The 18,753-nt window shown below is 38.9% G+C and overlaps 2 protein-coding genes across 4 annotated transcripts in view; one reads left to right on the top strand and one right to left on the bottom strand.

Annotated features, from left to right (window-relative positions):
* The window catches only part of PDLIM3 (PDZ and LIM domain 3), a 31,086-nt gene extending 13,033 nt beyond the window's left edge, over nucleotides 1-18,053 (top strand). Inside the window, exons 4-8 of one of the 3 annotated variants that reach the window (XM_047715053.1) lie at nucleotides 7,097-7,164; nucleotides 12,288-12,551; nucleotides 14,166-14,290; nucleotides 15,924-16,035; nucleotides 17,326-18,053. In XM_047715053.1, the coding sequence (XP_047571009.1) occupies nucleotides 7,097-7,164; nucleotides 12,288-12,551; nucleotides 14,166-14,290; nucleotides 15,924-16,035; nucleotides 17,326-17,515 (759 nt within the window). In that variant the 3' untranslated portion in view covers nucleotides 17,516-18,053. Of the gene's footprint in view, nucleotides 1-6,528; nucleotides 6,717-7,096; nucleotides 7,165-12,287; nucleotides 12,552-14,165; nucleotides 14,291-15,923; nucleotides 16,036-17,325 lie in introns of all 3 variants that reach the window. The other 2 variants (XM_047715062.1, XM_047715071.1) reach the window with 2 other exon arrangements.
* C2H4orf47 (chromosome 2 C4orf47 homolog) overlaps nucleotides 6,714-18,753 on the bottom strand; it is a 71,020-nt gene continuing 58,980 nt past the window's right edge. Inside the window, exon 7 of the mRNA XM_047715144.1 lies at nucleotides 6,714-7,028. Coding sequence (XP_047571100.1) covers nucleotides 7,011-7,028 — 18 coding nt within the window. The 3' untranslated portion in view covers nucleotides 6,714-7,010. The remainder of the gene's footprint in view (nucleotides 7,029-18,753) is intronic.

Genomic DNA, 18,753 nt, shown 5'->3' with positions numbered 1-18,753 from the left:
CAGTGAGATGGGAGGCTGCCCATGTGATAGGACTTTCTGGAGACCAGGAATGCTTTCCACATTACTATGAGAAGGGTCATTAAAAATTGCTTTGGATTAAAACTTTATTTTCAGTTCAAATACAATCCCCCCAGGAGAAGAAACATCCTGAATAGCTTAACCTTTAGACAGCATGAGTTTATTAGATCCTTGTCCTAGACTTTTGACTAAAGGAAAGGAAGAGCCTAAGCCTGAAAATCACTAAGAGCAGAGGAGGAGAAAACAGGCCCTCAAGGGAGTGAGCAGGATATGGACTATCTGTGCATAACTGCTGTGTCTGTTCTCTTTACTTGGGAGTCTCCCAGCATGGCACACAGCAAGCACTCAATTAAACAGCTGATGAATGAAAAGAACAGAGGCTCTACTGATAAACTGCATTTTCTAACACTGCCCAGGACCACACCTGGGAACCAGTTCTCAGAATGGCGCTCAGCTGCCACCAGCCCCCACTGCTCTATGGCAAGAGTGGTCGTGCAGGTTGAATGGGAGTTAGGTCAGGTGAGAGCCCAGCTCTTCAGGAAGAGTGAGCGAAAGATGAAATAGACAAGACTGGTAATAACTGTGGTGAAAGGGGTCTGAATGCTGATGGTGGCTTACCCTCTGGCATCTGAGGTGGATTGGTGAATAATAATAATACCTCTAATCAACATTATCTTTTTTTTTAAAGATTTTATTTATTTTATTTGACAGACAGAGATCACAACTAGGCAGAGAGGCAGGCAGAGAGAGAGAAGAGGAAGCAGGCTCCCTGCTGAGCAGAGAGCCCGATGCGATGAGGGGCTCCATCCCAGGACCCTGGGATCATGACCTGAGCCGAAGGCAGAGGCTTTAACCCACTGAGCCACCTAGGCACCCCAACATTATCTTTGATAGAAGAAAAAATTGGAAGAAGAAAAAGCAAAGCTCACCAGGCAGAGCTGTCACTTGGAGATTGTCCTTTGCAGTAATGCCCAAGCCCACAGCTTCCTCCCACCTTCACTGAGTCATCAGATACAGGCAACACGTGAGAGAAAGAGATCATGTGGTGTTTTAAAAAACAATGGAAAGAAGTGAAAGCTTAAGGCTTGTATATATGCATTCATTGACCGCCCAATCTCTTATTATCACCAGGATGAAATGGATAAAATTCTGAATTTCCTTTCCGTATATAGTACACATCCAAAATTGTACTGCACCCTTTTGCAAATTATTCATTCATTCATTTGTTCATTCAAAATTTCTCCTAATTTTTAAAATCCAGTTTCACCAATGTGAGATGCTAAGGCATGGGGTCAATGAGACAGATCTGACCAAAGTACCAGATCCCCAAGGATCCCTGGCCATGTCGCAGTGTCTGGCATGTGGGTGACTCACCAAGTATTTATTACTCACGGCTGAGCTTAGACCAAGATGCGAGCCTGTGTTTTGCTAATATCTCTCCAGAACTGGAGTTTTAAGGGCAGTTGTCTCAGTTTCGTTCTAGTAGAAGCCCCTTTTATAAGTCTAAAAGTACTAATTATGACTATGATTGTCCCAAGAACTGGATTTTTAAAAATAGACCCAATTTTAAGTACTCTGGCCTCTCATCAATCATTTATTAGTCCACATGCCCTACATTATGGGGTAGGGCACTACGGACATGTATGATAGTACAAATGGGGAAAAGATAAAGGATGAGATAGGTTTGGGAAAAAAAAAAAAAAAAGGTGAAGATTGGGTTAAAGGCTCCAGAAGCCAGTCGGATGGAGCCTTTGAACATTCCTTTAGTTTGAGTCATGACTAATTCTTACTGGCACCTCCTCCAAAAGGCCAGTATTTGAAGGTCTCAGAGATAAGAACCATTTCAATTCTTCCCCTAATGGGCCAAAGGATTCCCATCCTTAGGATCCTCAGGCCAGATTTCTGCATGATGAGTTCAGCTAACTTGGCACTTCAGATCGGACATTCCCTACAAGCATAGTTAAACCCTTGCTATCCAAAATGCCAAAGCATAAACTTAACAAAATGCTATGTTTAAAAAAAAAAAAATACAAGCAGTGAATTTAACTTGGAGCATGAGAGCGGAAAAAAGCTAAACTGAGGTTATATTTGTCTTATTTTATCTTTTTAATTAACACAAGCCATGTAAAAAGAGGTATTGCAAAGGAGGTCTTCCCCCATCCCCACTCCCACCCCAAAAATGGACACTCTGCAGATAAAGCAACTTTCTGGACAACAAAGATGTGTCCATCTGAGAAACACAAGCCATTCCCACATCAAGCTTTCAGATCCTACTGTAGATAAAGAGAAAGGGCCATTGAGCAATACAGTATTTGAGTTCTTGTTTCTCAACCCAAGTGAAACTATAACTGCAAGCTTTGTGACTTTTGCTATTAGAATATAATACTCTTTCATTTTAAAAATAATATATATCCTTTGGAGGAAAAAAAAAAAACACATTATATCCTACCATCCAACCCCAGCCACAAATAACAACATGTTAGTGTATTTCTTTCCAGTCTTTTCCCTATGCATAGATTTAGGCTTTGGAGACTTTTTCTTACACAGTTATAGTAATAATTGGCATGAAATTTTAATACCTAGGTTTTTTTTTCATTTGTCCATGTTTTTATTAAATAGTTAAATTTTGTCTTTATCATTTTAGACTTGGATTTTCAGCTTAAATAGCAGCTTAGAAGATATTCCTAGCCTTTGAATAAATGTTATTTATTTATTTATAAGGAATTATATATGTATATATAAAAAGTTATTCCCAGCAATTGAATAAATGCCTTCTATACAATCCCAAACATGGCCTATGAGCAGACATATGCATTTTCCTATGTAAAGTATTCTTGCTCTAGACCAAAGGTACGTTTTTAGAGCTCGGGGTCCTTCTCCAAGTCTGGCATTCTCAAATAAAACATTACCCTCCTCTTTGTTTAATGTTAATTGAACAACTCAAAATTATAATGTAGCTATCCCATACAGGAAAGATGCTTTTCAGAAACAAAAATCATTCTTTCCTAAAAGAGAAGATAGCTGTGTCTATTTCCATAAAAAGACTGCATCCTTGCCATAGAAGATTTGATGATAAAGATAGAAACAACACACAAAATCAAGTGAGATACGGGTTAAAGTTGTTTATATTTTGAAAAAGATACCTTTATCCTATAATTTGTTGATAACTGGAAGGTGGACTACACAAAACAAGGTTTGGTAAACCCCATTCCCCCCAAACTCTTCCCCTATTATATATGGGAAATACTTGAAACAGATTGCTGGGGGTGGGGGGGGGGGGAGGAATTATAAGGGTGACTTTATTTTTCATTTGAGGTAGGGGTGGTGATTGTTCATAAATTCCAAACATGATAAGATACCATCACTCAGTGTGGCTTGGTCAAGTATATGATCGCTTGATACAGTTTGTTTACCTTATTACCCCACCACTGGTTTTTTTTTTTAATAAATAAATAAATAAATATATGCACATTATCAAACATGTTGTTTCTGTTGGAGCTGGTAATTGCCTCAGTTCTTGAACTGGACAACTTCTTCCAGTAAGAAGTTGAAAGGTGGTCGTGTCTTTGAGTGCTGTCATTGGTGAGGTCATTCTAAGGGCTTGGGAGATGGTTGTCAACACCTGCATTCTCCCTGATCTCACCAAATCTCTACCCAGTTACCTAGCTTTGACTCTGGCAGCTCGAGCATTTTATGAATTCAAAATGTTATTCCTTAATATAAGGAATATAATTCAAGGAATGACATTTTAAAATACCATTGAAAATGCACTAATTAAGGGTAGTGAGTACTTCTTGAATTCCTAAGAGATGAGAGTCACTCGGATGCTGTTGTCTGGGAAAAATAAACACAAGAGCTGGACTACATTGACTGGTATATAATTTTTTTTACTGGTATTTTCTGATACTACTGATTTTCCTGAAAAAGTAAATAGGAATTAAAATGGAATAGCAAACTTCTCATTGCTTTTGTCTCTTGATTCTGTTTGACCATCAACAATGATGTAAGATTTGGATAGAATGTTGCCTCTCCGTGCCATACTTAAATGTTTACCTTTGATGTATACACTTCACTGTGCTTTTTTGGGAATGACTCTAGCAGCCCATAAACTAATGCTTTGCAAAGCCTAAATACAAATGTTTGAAGGCTCTCTTAGAAACACTTCCTTTTATGATCCTTTTATGATTATATGCAGAAAATAGAAGGGCTTTTTTTTTAATTTTGACAAATTACACATTTGCAACTTTTGCAATATATAACCAAAACTGAAAATAGCAAAGAAAAAGCTTGGAGCTCATTAACTCATATGCTGCTTTTTGGAAGCACTACTAGAGATTATTAGTGCATAAATATTTCCAGAGAAGTTGCCTCATTTACAGGACAGTCATCATCCATGTTTATTTTTCATTTTAAGACAAAGAAGTAATAAGGGCAGAGACATTTTCCCCACAAAACCATTATACATTAACTAATTTTTATATATTTAATTCTATTTACAGAGATATTTAAGGCATACTTAAAAGAAAAAAATTTTAATTCCATAAAGCTTGAGTCCTTCAGTTCTGCCCGATTGACTCATTTAATTAGTCTGAGAAATTTAAAATACACCGAAACTAAATGAGGCAATTAGCCTCCTGTCTTCTTTTATATCGAAAGGAGTAACAAAGGCTTGAATCATGGCCACTGTCATTACTTAACAATTATTTCCAGTTCACTTTTTTTCATGCTATAATAATGGCTAATCAGAATGGTTAATCATAAAAAGCCAATCAAAATTCATTATTAAATCAGCCAAAACAATCAGATGGCACTACCGTATCAATGTTTGACTAAACAACTTTTCACAGGTTGTGGGATTCAGCGTTATTCTAAAGCCACATTTGGTTATTTTGGTCGTTCTGCTACCTAATAGCAGCAGCCATACTGTCACCCAACCAACACACAGGCAGTGAGCCACTCTTCTGGAGGTAAAAATAATGAATCAGTAAGACATTAGTCAATCCAACCTCACTATAGGATCACGGGCTATTGTATTCAACTCAGACCTTTCAAATTCAAGAGCTGCCATACTGTGCTGTCCAAGGTTGATGAGAGAAAAGCTGCTGCTCTCTGTCACCTCACAGATTTTCAAGTACCATGAGATTTGGGGCAGCTGGAGTCAAAGACTCCACTAGTATTCGAAGCTGCACCTCACTTGTCTGTTATAATTTTTAAGTGAACTCTGCCAATAACCTGGATGGGGGAACAGGGACTATCTGTGATGACTCCCTGCTCAGAACCAGAACTAAGCATTTCGGAGCATGGGTCCCTCCAGGAAGTTGTTGGTGTTCTCGCACATAAGAATCTCCCTGAAAACTCTGGTTCCACCCCCTGAGAAAGGAAGACAGAGTCTTTTTCAAATAGAAAAGGACCATCTCACCATCTATTCATTTGTAATGACAAGGAGAGAAAAAAAAATGATATGAGCAAGAATATCACAAGACCTTTTTATTTCTTAATAAAAACAGCATCTTTTCAGTAACATTTCAAAGACACATAAATGTTTGTACTAGTTGAAATCTGTGTGAAAAACTGGTGGCACATTCACAAAAGTAAATGAAGTCAATGTGAGTGTGTGGGTGAAAATATTGGAAAGATTATTCTTACTGATCCTGCCAAATGAAAAGATTTGGAAGAAGAGTCAGCTTGTGTGTATTTTAGCCTTCGCTTTTGGTTTTCTCCTGCTACTTAGAAGAAAAACATATTTAATGACTTTACAAAATTATAAGTCTATATAAAAATTGGAAAACCTCCTCTCATAGGAAAAATAGTCTTCCAATTCTTCTTATTTGTTCTAAATTTAAGGTTAGACCTTAAAGCAAATTAAGAATGTTGTTTTTTACTAATGATGTACTATATGTTGGCTAATTGAATTTAAATTTTAAAAAAGAACAGAAAGAATTTTGTTCTTTGTGGTAGGTATTAAGAAAAAAACAAAACTTCTACTTGGATTAGTTAAAGTGATTCAGTATAGTGATTCACAAAGGCTCCCTCTCATTCTGATTGTTTTGCTACTCCATTTCCTAAAATGGAGAAAGCTTATCAAGATATTAACAGAAGAGAAAGCAAATGTAAGTTCTACTTGAGGAAATGTGAAGCATAATAATTATTCTAAATCCCGAATCTCATTTCTGACATGGAATTTCTGTCTTCAGATGCGTCGTATGAGAGTTTCTTAAAAGCTATAGATGTAAAAACTCAGTAGGACCAGAGGAAAGGTATAAGGTTCAAATTCTTTTATAGTATTTAAATAAGATCGATTCCTTTGCACCATGTGGTGGCTGAGTACAGCACATGTGAAGTTCACGGAAAATGCAGACGGGTTTATACTCACCTCCTCCTTGAACATTGCCATGAATCTTGCTGTAGGGTAAAGAAGCCTTGATTAACAATGGCGATGCTGTGGGTTTGCTCATTAACGGCTTTCTTGTGCATTCTGTGGCTCTGTGTATTTTGTCTGCCATTGTACAGGAGTTCAAACCTATTGGTACAGCGCACAACAGAAGGGCCCAGCCTTTTGTTGCAGCAGCAAACATTGATGACAAAAGACAGGTAGTGAGCGCTTCCTATAACTCACCAATTGGGCTCTATTCTACTAGCAATATACAAGACGCACTTCACGGACAGCTGCGAGGTCTCATTCCTAGCTCGCCTCAACAGTAAGTATCTGACTCCGTTTCTGGCCGCCATGCTCTTAACAGTGATAGTATGGTTTCTTCTCCTTTCCAAAGTCCAGCTCTTGCTGTTTTATTTTTACTTTCCTGAAGGGACAATCAGATTTTTAGTTTAAAGACAAGCATCCAGAACATGGTTCCAATGTTCTGGAGTCCAATCCGCCAGTTCCTGAACATCTCTAGTGAACAGATGCTTAAAATGAAGAAATCGCTCTGGTTCCATTGTCACACTTCTCAGTCATGTCGATATGTGGTGGTAAATAATCCTCTGTACAGTGATCATTCATTTACTTTTATCTAAAAAGAAAAAAGGAAAAAAAAAACTGTCTTCCACTGAGGAACTTTTTAACCCTTTGTTTTTACAGGATGTGAACTACTTTGAACACAAGCACAATATTCGGCCCAAACCTTTCATTATCCCAGGCCGAAGCAGGTCATAAGCTCTGAGATTTTGGTGTCTGTAGTGCATGCTTCTTTAGTAAATCCTTACTAATCACTAAGAAGAGTAACACATAGGTGTTTGGAGTGACTCTGCTCATCGTGAAGCTTATTTCAAAAGCAAGAAAAACAAACTCACTTCGCAGAGTATAGGAGGCCACTAACCTCCATTTCTCAAAGTAAATACTGACAGGATTATAGGGCTGTGAAAAGTTAGGCAATCACCACGTATATTTATAACTAATACCCTGCTGTTCTAAGGATCCCTTCCAGAACACAGTGACCTTTGAGGCAGGCAGATGCACCCCATTCCCAGGTCAGGAAGGCCCAGCCAACAGAAGCAAACCGGGAAACCAGCCCCTGGTCAGGAGTGAGGGAAGCAGGTGGGCCCAGTGGGAGCCCCGGTGCAGCCGTTCTGTGTTTGACATTCTCTGAGCAGCTCACCTCAACACTGCTTTCCCACTGCTCCACCAACCCGCTGGTAATCCCATTCTTTCTAGCTCTTTTTTTTTTTTTTTTTAGATTTTATTTATTTGACAGACAGAGATCACAAGTAGGCAGAGAGACAGGCAGAGAGAGAGGAAGCAGGCTCCCTGCTGAGCAGAGAGCCCGATGTGGGGCTTGATCCCAGGACCCTAGGATCATGTCCTGAGCCAAAGACAGAGGCTTTAACCCACTGAGCCACCCAGGTGCCCCTTCTAGCTCTTACATAACAGTAACTCTGCCTTCTTGCGGATACTTGCAAAGGAAGAGAAGTCACTTGAAAAGGAGCTTTTCTACATGGAGGAAAGTAATTAGAAGGAAAGAGTTGGGAGGGAGGGAGATGTGTTGGTTACCCTCATGGATAACCGTGTACACACTACAATAAGAATGAGGAAGCGTTTCATGGCTGTTAATCAGAGAAAAAGATCATGGTCAGATGATCCTTTTCAAATAAATTTCTTCTCTAGAAATTGTACTCCAACCCAAGGGGGAGAAATTAATGCCCTGTGTTGGCACATTGGGAAAGAGTGACTTTGGGAAACCTCAAACCTATTCCTCTGACCTCAGCTCCATTAGTCAGCCCTGAAGAAGGAAATTGGTGGTTAGGATTATTGACTAATGATCTATATCTAGTGTCCCAAACTGTGGCCCATCCAATTTATAGACAGTGTTTTACATAATCCTCCTGTTGTTTAAAAAAAAAAAAAAAGAACTTAAGCAAAGGCCTTAAGATGTTCCATCTACTCTCCATCCTGTCAAAATGCCCACCATTCCTGATACTGGGCCCATTTTCATACATGTGTAGCCCTGCTAGCCTCTGGGGGTATCCAAGTTTATGATACCTGCTTTGGATACCAGTCATCAATTGATATATGATATCCTTATGCAGACCTTCCCATAAACTGGAGTTGGGGCCAGAGGATTATCTCAAAATAAGCTGGACAATTTTGTGATATCAGACTCAGACAGGAGAAATAGAGTGGAAGATGAGGAGACGAGATTAAAAAGTCAGTGACTACCAAGTATATCTCCCTCCACTAGAACGGAGCAACTTCTATCTTCCCAGCACCTAGAAACAAGGCTGGGACAGACTAAATGCTCCATCAATGTTCATTAGATGAAGGAACAAAATCCTAAGAGTACCTGATAATATTTTCTGATGGCAAGAAGAAACAAGAGTTAACACCCATGCAACTCGGCACAAGCTTTCTTTACTTCTCTTTTTTGTTCCTTAGTTTTCATTCTATTTTCCTCTGAATTTTCTCCCTATTTCTCCACATTCAACAGCTTCCCAGCCCCACCCCTGATATCATAACACTAGATTAAGAGTAAAAATGCTATGTTTCCACTGAATAAATATATATACAACTTTCTAAAGGAGCATCGTAAAATTAATACAATTGCATTCTTTTGAGGCTGGTCTAACTCTAAGCTCACTAATCTGAACTATAGGACTTGAGGAGGCATTAGAGTAACACAGATCTTGCCTCTAAAGACCACTAAGACATCTAATGTCATAAAAATTCAGGGAAAGTCAGAGAGATTTAAGTAGCTAATGGCCTTCTTTTATATTTGCATTTTAATTCAAAAATGGTAATCCTAACAAGCCCCTCATACTTTTGTCATTTTAAGGTGCCTCTTAATATAGCTGAATTTGGGAAAGGAGAGAGGAGGAATGGGGATGAAACGGTTTGCTTTAAAGACAGGCACCAGGGGCACCTGGGTGGCTCAGTGGATTAAGCCTCTGCCTTCAGCTCAGGTCATGATCTCAGGGTCCTGGGATAGAGCCCCGAGTTGGGCTTTCCACTCAGCAGGGAGCCTGCTTCCCCCTCTCTCTCTGCCTGCCTCTCTGCCTACTTGTGATCTCTCCCTCTCTGTCAAATAAATAAAAATAAAATCTTAAAAAAAAATAAAATAAAGACAGGCACCAACACTTAATCTTAAAGAAATGTAAAAATGCCTCTACTACTTTTCCTTTCTTCCTGGGTCCTCTCACTATTTACTCTAGCTTCTGAATTTCTTGTTCTTACCAAACGATTCTTTGTCTAGGTGGCATTTTAGGTGGCTACACACCAAGCTACACCTACACCACCAATGAGCAACTTTTTAATCCAAAGTAAGTGGGAGATGCTAAATTGTTCATACGTTAATCTCCCTAGGGCCTTACTGCTAGTTATGGTTCTTTTCATTATCTCATAATTGAATCATATTTAAAAGGCAGTATCTTCATAGGCAAATATGTAAATTTAAAATTTTTATTTTGTAGATCCAAATGATAGAATCTTGTGAGTGGTTTTTGGACAGGTCACTTCAAGAAGCTCATCCTAGAAAGTCTGTATACAGGCCAGGGAAGTTAGTTCTCAGTCTGATGATCTATGGAGGCAAAAAGTGATTGAGTGTATCACCAACCTGACAAGTGGTCCTGCCAAGTCACTAAGTCAAAGTCAAAAAAATCTCATTAGTCCCTATCTTTTCAGGTCACAGGAATAGGTCATGGTGACCCATGGTACTACCAAAGTGATTGGAGTCCATGAAAACTATTTAAATCATCAGTTCAAGAGATCTTGTGAAACTGTCCCAGAAATTTATAAGAGATCATTCTTGTTTGCTTAGGGTTTACTTCCTATCTCCTCAATAACTACAGGTCCCTAAATAGAATGATAAAGAAACCAAGCAATAGAAGACACCATCCTTGCTGAAATAAAACTGTGTATACAAACAGGTTATATGCAAGATTACTTATTAATTACAACTACAAAATAAGGTCTATCTGTAAGTTCTGACTGCTCATAGTTTAGCTATCTACCCCATGGCACACGTAGGGTCAGAGTAGCTATAAATGCTTGCTGACAAGATTCACTATTTTAAGCCCAACTCTCCCAAGATTCAACCCAATGTTTCAAATCCCAAAATTACAGTTTAATATGCTTCATTGCACTTAGGTCAAATCAATATAACCCTGAGTAAACTGTACTATAACTGAAAATTGGCTTTTTTTTTTTTTTTTAACCAACTGAGGTCGATTTCAGGAGCTAGTATAGTGTTGAGCCTACAAAAATGGTAAATAAGCCATTGGGCATTTTGTATGTGATCAACCAACTTAGAGATTGGGTTTTAAATGGGCTCTTAACAGGCAGGAAGTGAAGGAGCACATCCCTATACACTCGCCTCATTTAGGCCATGCAGCTGGTTGAACTGGTAACACGAGACAAAAACGTTTAAAATTCCATTTTGTGGCATGGGTTGTCCAGACTAGGCAGGCTACCACACTGATGAAGTCGGTGTCTAATATCCATTTGGTTTTGCTGTCTATATGGGGCCAAGGTTAGCATTAGCAGCCCTAAAGAGTAAACGCAAGGGCCATACTTGAGCCCTAGGAGAAAACGGACTTTGAGATAAACGCATCATATAAATTGTTCTCTGTCTGGGGTTTATAGCAACACTAACCTGCAAGCGTGATGAAAGTTTACAAATACTAACATTTCTTTTGGCTTAGTCTTAAATGACTATGCTTAAAAACAAAATCTCAGTATATTCTATTTTCTCGTAAAATGCATTTCTCACGCTACCCTTAAAATGCATGTAGAAAAATGACTTCAGTCATTGGCGCATCAGCTGTGACTAGCCTCTTATCCAGATTCGTAGAGAATATGAAATCTACCTAGTTGTTCTTGAAATTGCATGACTGGCCTTTCTCATATTTTAGTAATAAGTATAATAAGTCCCCTCAATTGATCTTTAAAATGAAATAAGAAGTATGCATGGAAATATATGTGAGCCTCCAAAATTGTTACAGGAAATAGCTATGTATGGCAGAAATAGAGCTTAGCCCTAAGTATATCCAAAGAGTCTAAGACCACCTTACCTGCCTTCTAATCAATTAATTTCAAGGTGACAAGCATTTATTGGCTGTTTCTAGAGCCTATATTAAATGACTGAACAGTTTATTAACATGTATTCTTCACAAAAGTAAAGAATGAAAGTAGAAAAAGTTAAAATCCCAACTATAAGGCATTTACAAAACAGATTTAAAACAATCTTTATCACAGAACCTTCAAGTTACTAGTTATTATACAGTGAAAGCAAAACTGCATTTCTGAAACACACTTCTTATTTTGAAATGTTTAGCCTAAATATTTGATTGGATCTTCATGCTGCATAGTCCCTTACTATTTGTGAAGAATCACTCAGTAATATTTTGATTTTAAATACCACAGCTCATAAATGTAAAAGGACATCCCACCAATGTCATTTCCCCACATCATCTGTTTGTGATGTGGGCAAGTTTTAAAATTGTTAGGCCTATTTTTAAAAAGTAAAGATAGTTGCATCTTTTCTACCTCGCGTACTACTCTGTGGGTAACCCTCAACATATTGCCTAGTAGAACAGAGCCAAAAAATGCAATATCACCTGTAATTTTTAATTTTATTGCACTTTTTTCTATCGTGAATCTTGAAATGTGTTCCCTTTGTAAAATACATTCTAGCCATTTGATTTTTCATTTGAATTTGATTTAATTCACTTCTTCCTTTCTGTCTCCAATTCCTTTTAACCTCTCTGTACTTGTCCTCTGTGTTGTGTCTGGATTTTTCTGATTCCTGTGTCACCTCTGTGTCACGTGGTCATTAACACAGTGGATGCAGCACTCCGTCCGGTATTGACGGTGGCAGTGGACGTAGCACCCCTTCTTCTGTCAGTACTCTTAGTACTATTTGCCCAGGTGACTTGAAAGTTGCTGCTAAGATGGCCCCTAACATTCCTTTGGAAATGGAACTTCCCGGTGTGAAGATTGTACATGCTCAGTTTAATACACCTATGCAGTTGTACTCAGATGACAATATTATGGAAACACTTCAGGGTCAGGTTTCAACAGCTCTAGGGGAAGCACCCTCCATGAGGTAATGCGAGTCTTTCTGAACCATGGGCATATTAACTAAACACATGGGCAATGTCAACTTTACTGGTGTCTTTTAATAGTGTCGTAATTGAAAGAAGCCTGGGTGGAAAGCTTTAAAGAAAAAAATACTAGGGGTGTACTGCAAATATCTAGACCTAAAGATAAAAGTGATTTCAAGAATTAACTAAGTAGAGCTTTATGTGACAGAGTGCAAAAAAAAAAAAAAAAAGAAAGAAATCAGGGAAGGAACAAATGTCTATGTCTTTTAGAAATGTCTTTACAAATGTCTGGTACAATACTTTTCAAAAATGACTTATAATCTAGTATACTCGTGCTGCCTCTTTGGGGGTTAAAAATTGGTAAGGAATGGGAGGTTCAGAGGAATTTTAAGGGATGACAACTCTTGTCTCTTTTAACGGTAGCTTGTGGAGAGGTAATCATTTTTCCATTTAGAATTTTTACCATGGAAAAGCTTTTATAAGCTCCAAGCTATTAATGTAAATACTTAATTTCCATTGGTCCCTATTTTGACTAATTTCATCTTTATTATGAATATTTGCTCAAAGTACTTTTGCCATCAAGTTTTTTCAAATAAAAGGACTTATTATAAGATAAAATCTTACTACTACTTTCAATATTATATAACCACTTTTTATAAATGAAAGTTTTATAATGTTTTAGAGTACTATGTATCTATGTCCCCAAATGTCTCTTGGGATGAATACAATGGGATAATAACCATGTAATGCATCTCAAAGCCTTTTTGCAAAGAATTTTAGATATATAAGATGATGATTATTAAATGTGATATAGGAAGTAAAAATATGTGGAGATAGCAACTACCTTTTCTAGATACTATAATTAAATGACATAAAATAATAAAGCATTTTGTGTCTGACGTAGTATTACTGTGGCAGTTCCTTATTGTTCATCATGAATTATATTTGTAGAATAGTAAAATAAAGCTGCTATCACTGTTATCATAAGTGAATTATAATATAGCTATTAAAAACATAATGTAATCAATATAACTGACATATTTATGAAAGTTTCTACATTATAGACTTTCATATACAAGCTAAATTTCTTCAGCTTATAGGCAAAACGATACCTTTGTTGTTTTCGGGAGTTCACAAATTAACCTTTAAGACAAAATTAAACCATACTTTTCAGTTGAATATCAGAAATGAATCTGAATTTTATTGACAATTTTATGACTGAGAATAATCAAACTGGGCTCACTCCTGCATTTCTTCCCATGTGTATGTTGTCTGTTTTCTGAGAAAAGTTCATTTTGTTCACATTATAATGATATATCCATCAGACAAGGGTATTATTGTTTTTTAAATCACTATTCCCAAACAATCACATTGTACTTGCCCTCTGATGCATTCTGCCAGGTGAAGAAGTGCTGGTGTGACTCCCAGGTTAATGAACGACATCATGAAGTTGACCCATGTGAACGTATTTTTAACTGTATAGAGATTAACTGAATCTTGGCTTAGGAGTTACTGCAAATGCAGTGATTATCGCTTAGTCATGTCTTGTGGTTTCTTGCACACACCATGCCTCACACGGCTCCTGACACTGCTTCACGTGCCGTCCTGTGTTTCAGTGAACCCACAGTCTCAGTGCCTCCCCAGTCTGATGTATACCGGATGCTCCATGACAATCGGAATGAGCCTACTCAGCCTCGCCAGTCGGGCTCCTTCAGAGTGCTCCAGGAATTAGTGAATGATGGTGAGCAGCCATGAATGTCTGCTGGAACAATACAGATGGGGGGAGGATAGCAAACATACTGGGGAATGAAAGACTCAACATTGATTTAGTTCAGTGATCCCATGAGTCTTCCCTGAGGAAGATCTGAACGGTGCTTGGTTTAGAAAAGGAGTTCCCAGAATGTATCCAAGTAGCCACCAACCCAGTGATAAAAGGACACCAGAGATAAATTCCAATCATAGTAGTCAAGGGGCTAGTTTGGCTCAAAAATCGCTAAATTTCTCAGCCTCCCTCCACTCCAGGGTGTCAGCATCATCAAAATTTTAAAATAACCCTGAGATGAACCCTTACTATGTTCCAAACCCTGTGCTAAGTATTTTGTGTGCTTGATCCCTTAGTCCTCCCAATAACCTGTGAGATAGGACCTATTGTTTTTCCCTTTCAACAAATGAGAAACTGACACAGAGAGAGATTTGTACAAGGAGACACAGCCAGTAAGAAATAAGGCTGAATCTCTAGCCCACTCCTGCTGTCCTCAGGGGTCATAATCTTATCAATGTTTTTCCATCCCACAAAGATACACATTGTCCTTTAAAAGTTGCACAAAAATGCAAAATGCCGTATTAAGTTGGCTATTTAAAAAAAAAAAAAAAAAAAAAAACAAGAAATTTACAAGTGTTGGAGAGCATGTGGGAAAACTGGAACTCTTGTTCATGGTTGAGGGAATGTAAAATGGTGCAGCCACTGTGAAAACCAGGATAATGGTTCCTCAAAAAGTTAAACACAGAAATTACTGTATTATCCAACAACTGGACTCCTGGGTATATATATACCCAAAGAATTGAAAACAGGGACTCAAATAGATATTCATACACCACTATTCATAGATCTTTATCCACAATAGCCAGAAAGTGAAAACCACACATCTATCACCTGATCAACGGATAAACAAAACGTGGTCTGTCCATCCAACAGAGCATTATTCAGCCTCAAAAATGAATGAAATTCTCATGCATGCTGCAACAGGGATGAACCCTGAAAACATGCAGACGGAAACAGGCCAGACACAGAAAGATAAAAACTGCATGTGTCTACTCCTGTGAGGTACCCGGGATAGGAAAGTCCTAAAGACAGACAGTAGAATAGAAGTTACTGGGATCTGGGAGGAAGTGGGAGTGGGAAGTTACTGTTTGATAGGTACAGAGGGTTTTTGTTTTTTGTTTTTTGTTTTTGGAGGATGAAAGAGCTCTGGAAAGAACGGTTGGTGATGGGTGCACAACATTGTCTAGGTACTTGCTGCTACTGAATTACTGAATTACGCGTTCAAAAGTGGTCGGGATGGTCCATTATATGTTCTGTATATTTTATGGCAATAAGAAGAAGAAAAAAAATGCCACATGTTTTCCACTCCTTTCGGCATTTTCTAACCAACCGCTCCCTCCAACAAGGACAACAACAAATTTTAACGACTTCTTTCTGGAAGGGCCCTCCTTCAGAACAAGTGATGCTTGAACCTGTCCTCCTCCTTTTGAAATGAGAGAGCTGGCACAACTGGAGAATTCCTTGGGTTAAAGTGCACACCTTAAAATAGAAGCAAAGTACAAACTGTAGCCAGCTGTTCCCTTGCCATAAATGGGAACACTTTGTTTTTCAGACGACCGTCCTGCTGGAACCCGGAGTGTGAGAGCTCCCGTTACCAAAGCCCACGGCAGCGCTGGCAGCGCTCAGAAGATGCCACTCTGTGACAAATGTGGGAGCGGCATCGTGTAAGTTTCATTTTTAACCCAGGCCTTCGCTATAAATCTTGGTACCCGCTCTCGGTTTCTAGTTAGTGACCTGAACTGTGTCCAACATTTAGCACATTTTGACCAGAATCCCTTCAACGTACCCTAAAACTGGCACATGATGTAAGTCAGCAACCTGGACTTAGAATTTCAGATATATTCTCATTAAAAAAAAAAAAAAAAAAAAAAAAAAAAACACAACTGTCCTTGAAGCCTATTTTTAAAAAATTGCTTCCGAGAAGCATAGCTTCACTTCAAAAATGCCCTCCCTTGGTTAATGTACAGTTAATGTATAGTACTTCCTCTTTGGTATAAACTGAGGAAACCAAACATGAGGGTCATCATGTGGTTCATGAAAACACATTATCTTTACTCGGTTTCTTAAGTTGCACAAATATTGAAGTCTAACTTTTAAAAATGCAGTCCGCTTCCATTTCAAGATCCCTTGTGTTTGCACAGTAACACTTGCTAGTTCAAATCTCCAGATCATTTCAGTCTCTCCCCTGCAGACACCCCACGTGGTCACTTCTCCCACCCCTTTATTCTGCGCCTCTACTGTTAGCTCACACACAGCGATACTGTGCGTGCAGTGATCCAGGATTCATCCCAGGAGGGCAATGGGAGAGAAACCTGGTTAGAACAAGGAGGGGAATGTGACACAGAAAGAAAGAAAGACACAGGACCCACAACTCGGGAGCAAAGAGGATCTCACGAAACACACGAGTTTAGGATGGTACCAAAAGCAATTACTGCTCCTAAGTTGGAGTAAACTGTTTTGACAGTAGACTTGAGTCTACAGAAATGGAAATTCCATCTCTTCCCTTTGCTCTGTTTCCTCTGTGCTCCATAGACAGGAGGCTGCAGTGGCAAGATAGGAAGCAATCAGAGGGACTTCTAATTGTGTAGGCAAGCGTGGTCAAAATCCAAATCCTTGGCAGAGGTATTGGTCTTATCTAGATGATGTTTTCCTCTTTCAAGGAAAGAATCAGCATAGATCACGAAGGAAGATCCCATAACGTGTATAGAAGCAACTTGTTTGAAAAATCGGGAAAATATTCACACATCGACATCCTAGAGAACGCCATGGTGTGTTACTACGGTTGTCTTGGATCTCCCCGACCATGACCTCACTTGCACAGCTGTGCTGGCTTCCCCCCGGGGGGCTATTGCCCACACATGAAACAGATCACACCTGCCCTATCCACCCTGTTATCTCTCTTCGTACCATGTTTTCGGTTTCTGTTTTTCACTTCCCCTCCTTTTCCTCAACAGTGGTGCTGTCGTGAAGGCACGGGATAAGTACCGGCATCCAGAGTGTTTCGTGTGCGCCGACTGTAACCTCAACCTCAAACAGAAGGGCTACTTCTTCGTGGAGGGGGAGCTGTACTGCGAAACTCATGCAAGGGCTCGCACGAGGCCCCCAGAGGGCTACGACACAGTTACTCTCTATCCCAAAGCTTAATGACATCTTACACAGACCGGAGCACACACACTCAAGCACGCTTACACAGGAAGACATCCATGGCTTTGGGTGGAAGTATAGCAAACTGTTGGCTCCAAACCTAAAACCAAGGCTTTTAGACGTTTATCTTATTGTTACTGAAGAAAAGGGAGCGGGAGACAAGTGCCGGCTGTAAATGGACGTGGAAACGTACACTTAGCTATGTTTGCAGCTTTCTCCCTCTTGGGCTAGCAATAATTTAGTCACATTTAACGCACTAAATTTTTTGTATGTCATACTCCGCAATTTATATTTATATTATGACATCAAGAGATTTGGGGGAGTCTGATTACCTTTTCTTAACAAGCTGATTTTGCAACTGTAGTAAGTACCAAATGACAATCTTGCATTCTAACACAACCTGTAATTGTCTGTTACCTGTTTTAACTGTTATAGTGCATGTCAGAAAGAAATTCCCTAGATTTCTCTAGTTTCATATTCAAACAATTATACCACCAGATGCAACACACATAATAAATACATAAATATTTTTAAAATACCTAATGAAGTGGCATTCAATTAGTTCAAATAAAATCAACATTCCAACAAAAAGGTCCAATCATATCTTGACATGTACACTAACAACTCAGTTATTTTAAGAAAAATGTGACTTCTTTAGTTCTTACTCTTCCTTAGGAGCCCATAAATTTCTGCTGATATGAGGGGTATTTAAATTTGCTAAAGGTAATTCAGTCCCTTTCCCATAAAAACAATTTTTTGTGCATTGAAATGGTCTTTCATTTTATAAATGTTTCTTTCAAACGAAATAGTCAGTGCCTTCAAGGCTCAGACCTCCCTCAAGTCTGTTTCTTTATGCTCAAAATTTCATCACTGCTGCCTCTTCCTTCCCAAGATGGCATCTCCTAGAGGAGCCAGGCTCAGGGCCCTTCTGAGTAAGAGGATCCTATTGTATCCACTGCTAAAATTCATGGTTTCACTTGTCTGTTTTTCCCACATGTTTGGGAGCAGACAATAAACCCACCTCCAGCATCATCTCCAGAAGTCTCAGCTCAGCTTTCCCTGGAGTAATGGGTCCTTTGCATCTCACTGAATTCCACCTGGCCCCTGGCTCTGTCTTGTCACCTTGCCTCTCACTATGATAGCCACATAGCAACACCCCTAACTTGCATGTCTTACCTACTTCCCATGCTCCTCATCGGGGATACATTGGAAACTCTGAAAATGTCCCCTCCACATAA

Source organism: Lutra lutra, chromosome 2 (genome assembly GCF_902655055.1).
Source record: "Lutra lutra chromosome 2, mLutLut1.2, whole genome shotgun sequence".
Taxonomy (NCBI): domain Eukaryota; kingdom Metazoa; phylum Chordata; class Mammalia; order Carnivora; family Mustelidae; genus Lutra; species Lutra lutra.
Note: the sequence above shows the minus strand (reverse complement) of the source record. Positions and strands in the feature narration are given on the sequence as shown.